Source organism: Epinephelus fuscoguttatus, linkage group LG15 (assembly GCF_011397635.1).
Source record: "Epinephelus fuscoguttatus linkage group LG15, E.fuscoguttatus.final_Chr_v1".
Taxonomy (NCBI): domain Eukaryota; kingdom Metazoa; phylum Chordata; class Actinopteri; order Perciformes; family Serranidae; genus Epinephelus; species Epinephelus fuscoguttatus.
In genome coordinates, this window is record NC_064766.1 from 2,518,320 (window position 1) to 2,529,105 (window position 10,786).

At 37.9% G+C, this 10,786-nt stretch overlaps 1 protein-coding gene across 1 annotated transcript; it reads right to left on the reverse strand.

Annotated features, from left to right (window-relative positions):
- Positions 1-7,102: 7,102 nt before the first annotated feature.
- Positions 7,103-9,493, reverse strand: LOC125901917 (uncharacterized). Its single transcript, XM_049597936.1, has 5 exons — positions 8,655-9,493; positions 8,061-8,462; positions 7,754-7,858; positions 7,384-7,616; positions 7,103-7,291 (listed from the first exon to the last, which is right to left on the reverse strand). Exons 1-5 carry the CDS (start codon positions 8,743-8,745, stop codon positions 7,103-7,105), a joined length of 1,020 nt encoding a protein of 339 aa, XP_049453893.1. The 5' UTR covers positions 8,746-9,493.
- Positions 9,494-10,786: the final 1,293 nt, after the last annotated feature.

Consider the following 10,786-nt stretch of genomic DNA (forward strand, 5'->3'; position numbering starts at 1 on the left):
GTCTACAGTAGGCTGGTGACTGTAGCGTCCACCATCTGACAGCACTGATTTTTTAGAGAAGTGAAATGACAGTGGATGGAGTAAGCAAGTTATGTAATCATTGTTTGCCCCACTACCATCTAACACTGGGAGCACTGACTATTGTGGCGAGCCTAGTGCATATATAAAATAATTAAGCCTCTCTTTTTGGGGGCGCAGACGTAAGAACTGACCAATCACTGTGCACTTTGGTCACTCAAAGTTCCTCTTGTGTTGGACGAGTACCTACTCTGGAGCAGGACGGTTCCAACAGTTCTAAAGAGCTTTGAAAAAGTTCCTGATGTCCAAAAGTGAGAGTGGGATGACTCAGATGGTTTGGACATGTGTGGAGAAGAGATGTTGGTTTTATCAGGAGAAGAAAACTAAGGATGGAGCTGTTTGGCAAGCAAAATAGAAAAAGGCAAAAGAATAACTTTATGAATGTGGAGAGTGAAAACATGCATGTGGCTAGTGTAGTACAGAGAGAGGCAGAGAGATGGAACAAATGGAAACACATGATAAATTGTGTTTTTAACAGAACACAGGACTGTTAAAGAGCTTCATCACATCAACACGTGAAATCAATATCAGCCAAACTGATGAGCTTGTGTTTGATTATGGCTGTATCTGTATTAGTCTCAAATTAGTATTTTTTCCCCATATTCCGTAGTTTCCTTGATTTTTGTAAAGAAGTAGAGTCAGATGATGTATGAAATGCCCCACAAAGATGTATTACTTTGATAGTAACTAAAAGCTGGTTACAGCAAATGCAATAAAAGCTTTGCAAGTTAACAGTATTAACAATAACTGCTAACATATGTTCAACAAGCACTTGTTGACAAAATGAAGGTTGCTTGTATCTATTCTAACTGTTCAGCTTAGTGTGCCACATGTCACAGGCATGTGACATGTGGCAATAATAATTTCAAATAATCAGTGAGAGTACAAATAAGTAATAACAAATAATAATAACTAAAAATAACAGATCAGGAAGGTATTTCATTGAGTATCATATCCTGCCAGTGCTGCTCCCATGAAAACGTAGTGAAGGTCAATGGTTAAGCAAGTGTATGTTATAGTAACATACTGTATATTTGACATTATAGTTAAGACTTCCTATGACAAGATCATACAAATTACAATGTCGTGTCTATCTTTTGCACTGCATGGCAAACCTCTGTTCACAGCAAGTTATTAAAATGATGATTCAATGATATATACTGATGATATATGTTAAGAATCCAAAAATTCAGAATTTCTAAAGCATACAGCACTTTGCTTACCATCACCTTGTGCTTCCCAAGGCAGAATTGCATCCTCGGAGAGACTGCATACTTCTTCCAATGCAATTTTCTCCCCGTGGGCAGCAACACTGTTGTAGTGCATTATCCGCTCTCTCAGTTTCCTCCTGAGTTCACTCAGTCTCCTCCGTTTGCGTTGCCTTGTCTGGTTGCTGTCTATGAGGTGAAAAAGTTATTTTTTTAGGAAAGACAATAAAAATTAAAAAAATAAATTAAAAAAAGTAGTTATGTGACATAATATCAAATACCATTTTGTCGATAGAGATCATGCTTTTTTCTTCGGAGTGAATAGATGATCTCATCGATTTCTCTCTGGAGTTCTTCCAGGCTGCTATGATCTCCGTGTCTCTCTAGAAAAACAAAAACACACAAAGTGTACCATTAAGTGTACCATAAATTGTTGTATATTAGTTGTTTTGACTCATGATGGAATAAACACTGCATGCTTTTCAATGGATTGCATGCATTAATGCACCACAAAACTGTGGCACAATGTGTATGTATGTCCATTGGGGGAAAAGAACAAAAAAAAAACAAACAAACAAAAAAAAAAACTCCCTGCTGTGTGTGATTCCACATCACTTTGAAATTATACTGTATGATCTATCCTGGTTGGATTTATCACACAGACACATGGTGATGGCATCTATAGTGTATCTCATCTATACTTCTTCTCACACAGCTCATCACATATCCAGAGGGAAGCTGTGCCAGCTCTTACATTAAAAAAAGGACTGAGAATGACGATAAATGGTAAAGAATGAGAAGACTTTTAGCTTAAAGAGAAAATTAAATGGCAAAAGTGGTATGTTATGGATAAATATGAACATTGATGCCATCATTCCTGTTCCACAGTTACTTCTGTCATGTATTACAGCACAACCCATCCATTTATTCCCCTGCCAGACTGGCTGATCATTAAATTAAAATGTGTGATTGTTTGGGTGTTGCTGTCTAGTAAAAAGAATGTCCACAGATGATACATCAGTATTTTTTTTGGGTACAGTTATCTCGAGCAGCATCCACTGTCTTTGCTAATCGATGTGCATTTAAGGGTCTGGGAGATCCATGATGGTTGAGAGAGAACAATTTTCTTGCCACATGACTAGAGAGGACTCAGTGAAGTATAATTTGTGTAAGATCATGGGTGCTTTTCAGTATGCCAAACTGTCAGGTAACTAGTTGATCGATTAGGGACTGACATCCTGCATCATGTAGTCCAACTTAACACATACAGTCTGTTAAGATCAAACTGTCATTGGCTGCTCATCGCCCAGCTTCCATTTGCTATCTGTAAGGTAACTGTTACCTTTTCTTTAAAAAAGGATTTAACCATTTTCTTGCCAGGAGTCATGCAAATGCATGCATGCAAATCAAGTTCCTCACACTATTTTGCAGACGTCACTATATCCAGGGTTAAGTGCCGCCCCAGATGAACTGCTCTAGGGTCCACCTGTAAGTGAGCCAAGACTACCCAATCTTTCGATTTGGATACAACAGCTGCAAACAAGATCAGTGTTAACATAGTCACACTGTAAAATGTATAGGATATTATATATAAAAGAAGTAAAAGATTTTCTCAAAGAGAATGATATAACATACCAGTAGCTGCCCATTGCTCAACGTCTCAAACCCACTGCTCCATGTCCTCTTGGGAAATACTGAGCTCCTGCTTCAGAGTCTCGAGACTGGCTGCCTCCATTTCTGCTCTCTGTGTAGTCTATTTACAATGAAGAACAAATATCCATAATTAAGCCGAAAGGTGTAATCTCATAACACGTTAAAATTGGAAAGTCTGTATAGCTATATATTTGTAAGAAGCTATGGGACAAAATTTTAGTGATAAAACATTTCTGAATTGACATGAGTGCTTTTCCTGCCCACCCTACTGCCATTAAAGGTGGCTAATGTACTTGACAGTATCAACAAAAATAATAAGAACCAAACAATAAATTCAAACTGTCAGTCTCAGCTTACTTGCCTTTAAGAGTCAGTCTGAAGAAAACACCAATTGTATAGTGTAATGACACCTAAAAGGAGGTTTCTCACAAATATTGAAGTCGTATTACTGAACAAAAAAAGCACATCTGCCTCTGCCTGATCGAAACAGAATAGTCATTATATTCCCATGCCACTGTCCTTACTTAGAGGCCCTGGTGCTGATGGCAGTTGCAAATAAGGTGTGTGTATGTTTTGGGGGGATGTTATAGAAACTGGTTTAATGCAAGAATGAACAGACAAACATTCAATTGAGAGCACTGCTGTTGCATCAAAGCCTGTTTTCCTGCTTATATACTTTTCCTCTTACCACTGAGACATGATATGGCAATGAGCGTTCTTTCTTCAAGACCACGAGAGAACACGACCTATTGAGTTATAAACACAACATTAACGCCAAAGGAAAATGCTAAGAGATAGAGAGTGTATTTAGTGAAAAAAAGAAACAAAGTAAGAAATTTACTGTCTAACAAAGCAATGACATTTATCTTTGGAATCTTTTGGATTTTCTAAAGTTTTCTCACTACTTTTCATTAACCAACATGTGTCTAGTGCTGGTATTCTAAACCACAAGAACCAACCAATGTTATAAATGTTTACAGTGTAGACTTACTTTGGCATATCTCTTTGCCAATGTCTTGTCAAGACCCTCCACTTTCCTGTTGTTCCATTCCATGGCAAGCACTGTGATCATATCTGCTCTGCCTGGAAAAAATGGATAGATGCACATTTAAAACAATTTGACATTTTGGTACCATTCCAAAGCAGGCAGAGGTTTCTGTACCAACCTGACTTGGTCATGTACTTTGTGGTCAGAGCAGCCCTTGAGAGGAAACTATTAACTTGTTCCACCTCCTCGCCAATGGTATTTCCAGCACCTTCTTGGCTTCTGCCACCCCACTTAACCTGCTCCACAACATAAACAATAAGATGAACACATTTCACATTTAAATAATATTTTCTATAACATGCATCCATAATTCATTTTGTTATTGTTAGTAAATCAAGTAAACTCTGAAATGTACAGCAACAGAATAAAGCTAGTTTCCACAAAGCAAGTCTATTACAGCTGATTTTAGTTAAACCTTTAACCTTTTTTCACCAAATATTATTGAATCATAGATAAACAGTATCTAAAGGTATATTCTACATACTTTGTGGGTCTTGCGAGGCTGATGTTTTTGTTACCTTTGTAACACTTTATTTACCAAGTTTAACCACATACAATATTATTTACACATATAAAATATAGTTGCATATAATGTACTCAGTGTTTTCAGGAATGTGGAATACTTTTTCCTGTTATATCCATATTTGAGGAACCAAAGAGAATGCTAAAAAAAAAAAGAAAATCATGTGCTTATGTTCAAAACATACATCTTGAACATAGAAATATTGAACTGGCACACTGTACCTCACATTTGCCAGTGTGAGCTTTAGCATGCATCACTGAGAGAAGAGGCTTCATCTCTGTTAATTGCTCGAGCTCGGGGACCTTCTCTGCCATCCGGTGTAAATATGGCCAATACCTGTAATAGGTAAATTGCTTAGTTTTAGACATCAAATAAAGGTTGATGGTGCCTGAATATCTGCTGGAGATTTAGTGTAAAAGGGATCACATACAACTAGTGCTGTCAATCAATTAAAACATTTAATCTCATTAATCACAGTTTTAGGCTGTGATTAATCATGATTAATCTCATTTTTAAAACACAGCAAATTCATGCTAAGTACTAGTTACTTCACTAAAAACATATTGAATTACTTTATCAATTACTGCATGTAAAAGTCATTATTACTATTAGAAAAAACACTTTTGCATTACTTTAAGTATTCGCTTTAATTTCATTATTAATGGGCACATACACAGCTAGCCTACATTATTTTTGTGTACCTGCATTTTCTGTTTCTAGAATTTGCATTTGAACACACCATGATGACTTTTTTGTTTACCATCGCCTAAAAGTCATTTCTCTGAACTGACTTGGAACATATGTATAACGTCATGGCACATCGTTTAGTTAGCCAATTAACTGATATCCTGTGGATTTTAACAAGGATTTCATCATCTGCTTACTATTGTTAACTAATGGAACTTGCTACAATGGTTGAGGTCACTTCAGGAGGCTGCTCTGAGCAGATGACCTGTCCTGCAGCTGCAGCAGCAGCCAGAGGTGACGGAGCTGTGTCATCCAACAGACAGTGAAGGTAACGTGACTCTACTGGAGATAGAAGTTAGTGAACAGACTGAAGGCTGCTGAAGACTGACTGGACCACAGCTTTCTGTCTGTCTGATGCTGTCAGTCTGTCTACTGTCAGTCTATCACTGTCAGGAAAAGTTGGATGACAAGTCTGTATATCTCTGCTCATGTGATTAACTTGCGTTAAAAAATAATTAACACATTAAAGTCTCTGGATTAATTGCATGCGTTAACATTGACAGCCCTACATATAACATTTAAAATACCTAAAACAGATGATTTAATATCCAGTTGTAGTGTTGCACCCCCACTATTGAATAAAAATAATGATTTAATGCAGCCTACAACATCTGTGAAAAATACAGCAACGACGTCATACCTGCAAGCAATGTCCATACAAAAGAATGTTACATTTGCAGCTTGAGCCAGCTCCTTCTGCAGGTACATTGGATAGGCATAGATTTCACCACGGTAGTGACTCAAGCCTTGCAACAAGATGCCGTGTCTGCACATAGCTATTTCAAGACCCTCCTCATCCACCTTGGCCCTTGACTTCGTTGAAGCCTCTCTCCCCGCAGTGAATGTGGCTGGGCCACAGCCATCATGACCAGACCTCTGAAAGTAGATACAATAAATTACATGTTGCCCTTGGTTAAGAAAAAAAATCATGAAGATTAGCAGGTTGACTAAATCCCTTCACTCACCATGTGGCTTTTGAGTTGGTCAACAAAAGCAGAGACTCTGGTGTCTTCTGCCATGAACAGCCCCTCAAAAGAGATGGTTCATCTGTCCTGTTGAATGAGAAGACAACATATTCACACAAACATTATTTTGTTCGCTAAATTTCAATTGAACAGTTTGCATATGCTATCAATTATTAATACATGAGCTACACATTTAAGTCTTTCTGCATTACTTCTTTTAAGGATGCTGTGTCAAGAGTAACAGCCATTATGTCATAGGTACAGTACTGCTGTTATTTTACATTATTTTGTGTAATAACTTAAAATTTTATGAAATGGACTATGTCAATGCAACTGTAGTAATGTCTGGCCTATAACACATTTGACAACCTGATAAAGAAAAGGTAACTTTGACAATTTCAACTGACAATATTTTTGCAGGATGTTTGCAGGATGGATAGCAATTACAAAATGTCTCCTTGTAAAATTAGTAGCTTTAGTATGAGGATGGTGAAGCACAGCAAACTTTGCCTTAGTGGTGTGTATACACCTTGTTTCCATGTAAGCTGACAGCTGACAGATTTGGCTTCCCAATAATATTAATTATGTTGAGAAAGTAAAAGCTGTCAACATTTCACTCAAAATAAAGACTAAGAGCAGCCATTGTTTTCCTAATAGTCTTGTCTGCTTATGTAGGTGATATAAAAACATCAGCATTAACTTGAAAATACTCCTTAGAAATACTTGATATATATTGTATGTTTAAGGGGGATATGGGACCTCCCTGTATGTTTTCTATGTCTTTCCATGTGTTTTGCAGTATACACTAAACAGCGTGTGATTAAATGTAACAAGGATGACATTCAGCATAGTTAATATATCTGTAACAAAAATGAGAAAATCAGTAAACTGGCCCTTTTGACTTGTTGTAGCGGTAATGCTTGCGGTTACCATCTACTGAAATAGCCAGCATGTCTGGCGTGCATGCTGGGCACTTGAATGGTTCCCCCTGGCACAGATCATCTTTTTTAAATTGACAGAAAGAGAATTCTCGACATGCCCGGTGGAACGTGTCGCAAATGCCACCAATCTGACAACAAAGATGTCATTATATTGGTTAACAATTTCAAGATTTTGAAATTTGAAATTCAAAAGTCTTGCTAATGAAAAGACAGTTCTTACCCGTCCTGTTGAAAGGGATCTGTGCTCCAGCATTTTCAGGAATGCTTGCTGGGATAGCGCTGGACTGGCCAGCTTCATCTGCTGAAATGATGTCAACACATCAAATGTAAACATCATTTGGCAGCTGGAGGTTGCAGGCCAGTATCTGTATCTCAGCAAGTCATTTGTGCCTGGGGTCCATTTGCCTGAACAAACGCGACAGGAAGCAGCAGGCAGGCACAGGTTGTATGTTCCTGAAAAACAGAAATAATTTTACTATTTGACAAATATTTGTTCACTACAGAAAAATTGTATAGCAGTAAGCCATTTATCTCTTGATCTAATGTGTCACTTTATGGTGTCATACAAAAAATTACCAACAACAACATACCATTGATGGTCACCACAACAGTCTGCTTTCCTGGGGTGATGGTCACGTTTGTGCTTGGACCGCAGGAGCAAATTTGTTTTGGGGGTGGGATTGGCAGAAGGCACACTGCAGTTAAAAAATATTATAAAGCATTATGAGTTATTCACTTGTGTAAACACTGAAGACACAGTTACAAAAAAAACCCAAAACAAAACAAAAAAAATACAGTTACAGCAAACTACACATGCGGCTTACAATGAAATTGAAAATGTAGTGCACATTATGGTAACATGATGAGGACACATCTATTGAATTTTTTTGAACACACCTTGTTCACCAAGTTGATACTGGCCATGCTCATCCAGCACCACTATGGTGGTGGGTGCAATGGGTTTGTAAAAACCCTCGAACGTGGCTTCCCTGTTGTGGAACACCTGCCTCTTGTGCACCACTTCATCACACGTTCCACAAACGAATGAAGTTCCACAGGGAACACAGTCCAGGCATCTGATCACTGCATCCCTGCTGCTGCAGTGGTCACATATGTTCCTGGTCACCATTTCTGCAGCCAGGGTGGAATTGACCAGGTCTGGAAGTGCAGCCCTAAATTTCTGTCCCGACAGAACCTGCCTCCTGGTCCACGCTGAAATGGTGGAGGCCTCCTCCACTTCTGCCGATGCTGGGGCAATGACAGTACTAAGAAGTGTCTTCAATTTCTGGAGATGTTGATCTAAAATATTATAAACACAAACAAAAAAAAAACAATTGTAACAGACAATGACACCATTGTATTTTAATGCATCTGCATTTGCACCATCAACAAGACCACTAAATAATATAGTTATTTGCCTATATTTGAGCTTTTTAAATGTAAAAGGAAAAGGTCTGCCTCATTAAAGCTTCCATAATTCAATATAATTACCAAGACTTGGGACTTCCTGCAGAATTTCATCTGGCTGCCACTGCTCCAACTCTTGCAACTCCTTTGTGCTAGAGGCTTTCACTGCAGACATAAAATATAATTATGTAGAAAACATTACTATCTGTCAATAGAATTAAAACTTGTGAAACATTATAACCGTAATCGACTTTTCCTGACATGCTTGGGAAACATCTGCCCCTCCATATCCCTCTTCCTCCAGGAAACATTGGAGCCTACTGTCCCCTTCTGCTTCCTCTTCTGTGGAGGCTGAAAATAGAGAACTAAGAGGATGAATTTGCCCATACTGGGGCATACAAATCCTTTTCAGGGCTATGCAAAAGTGTTTCCTAATAATTATATGAAAATGTCATAATAGAGAGATAATGTAAGAAAATGTAACCTTTTTAGCTTCCAACTCATCTGCCTGGGATTTCCCTATCTCCAGCCACTCCATAAATTCTTTGTGAGCCTCAGACATATTAATTTGAGAAAATAAAATACGAGAAGAAAAGGATAAAAGTAAATGCAAAGACAAAAGGACAGAAGAGGAGGAGCAAAGAAAAAAGGACAGAAGACGAGAGGCTTGACAAACAAAGCGTGGGAAGAAGCAAAAGCCAGACAAATAAGAGTATACAAGAGAAAGAATCAGGAAAATGGCACTGAAAAGTGCCTTTGGTTTGATTGATTTTAAAAGATCCGAAGAATGAAGAGGTGTTGGGATGGACAAAGACCTGTAACAAGACAAGCTGACATTAGTTGTGCAACTACATTCTTTACTTACAGCCACAGAAATTAACATTTATTAAGCAGGGTAAAGAATGATCCAATTAAAATAACAGGACTGACCCTGACTTTTTCTACCTGTCTGAAATCACTTATGTGGATCCTGCATGTTTAATATGGCTAAAATCTTTGTCTGATTAAGAACAGGGATCAAGTCTAGCTAACTAATGTAGCGTCTGCAATGTTTATTTAGCATCTTCATTCATTCCTTCATTCCTTAATTCATCACTATGAGTGACGGCTTGATAATTTAGGTCAACTTTAAAAGTTGTTTTTAAACTTAGTTAACGATTACCTGTTCCCTATTAAAAATATGACTCAAAGGGTTCCCGAAATGTAGGATACATACTGGAAAGGCTATTTTAGAGGCAATATGACAGAAATTACAACATAACACAAGGTCTGAGAAAAGTATTTATCATATTATTAAGTTAATTTCTGTCATGTCTCAGCCTCGACACTTTTTCCTTATGGCTACCAGCGTGGACAATACAGACAACAGTCTCTGCTTTAAGGGTCAGATGCAGGGGTCCTGCAAGAGCTTTAGAAAAACCGTCAACTAACTAATTAGCAGGCAGGCAAGCTAACGCTAACGTTCGCGGCTAACGCTAGCTGACATGTAAAATCAAATGCTGTCAATGCATTACTCGGCCGATTTGTGACTAAAAAGCCAAAACAAACTAGCGTAACGTTAGGCAAACTATTCATGAATTGCAGACAATCAACATGATCAATTAAAAACATAAATGAATAAAATTAAATATACAAAACCTGCTGGTAAACTTACCAGGTCAATGATATTTCGCCAACTGAATGGGTTACGCCCCCCTCGCTTTGTTTATTGCATTTTGATTGGTTAGCGAGGTCAAAGGTCATGTGATGACGAGCCACCCCTGGCACGCCAGGTTGTTATTACTTACTACACCGCTAGAGGTCGCGTTAATTCAAAACGCCCGTATAGGTCGTGAAAAGCTGCCTGCACAAACGACCTGCTTGGTCGTTTTTCAGTGGAGGACAGTCTGGTAGTAGAGCATGTGAGACAACATTCTATTGCACTAATTTCAAAGATTCAAAAGTTTAGCAAGCCAGTGAGTATCAAGGACAAGTTGTTATTAGTGCGTGAAAAACATCAAGTCAACGTTAGAATAAGAGATAAAAATCATTATGTATTACCAAAAATAAAAACTGAAATGGGAAGGCGGACTTTCATTTTCAGAACCATTAAATTATGGAATTCATTACAATAATTACTCAGGAGCGGTTTGGCAGTTGGATTGTTGACTGTAGGATTTGTATTTGTATTTTACATGTTGTTATTATCACAATATTATATTGCAAGTAGGTTTGCA

What these genes read in the sequence shown, in the direction of transcription:
- LOC125901917 (XM_049597936.1), bottom strand. Translation starts at nt 8,745, where the DNA reads ATGTCTGCAGTGAAAGCCTCTAGCACAAAGGAGTTGCAAGAGTTGGAG. An exon ending in GTATCAACTTGGTGAACAAG is followed by an intron (nt 7,859 to 8,060) that starts GTGTGTTCAAAA and finishes TTTTAACTGCAG; the next exon opens with TGTGCCTTCTGCCAATCCCA. An exon ending in TGTTGTGGTGACCATCAATG is followed by an intron (nt 7,617 to 7,753) that starts GTATGTTGTTGT and finishes TCTGTTTTTCAG; the next exon opens with GAACATACAACCTGTGCCTG.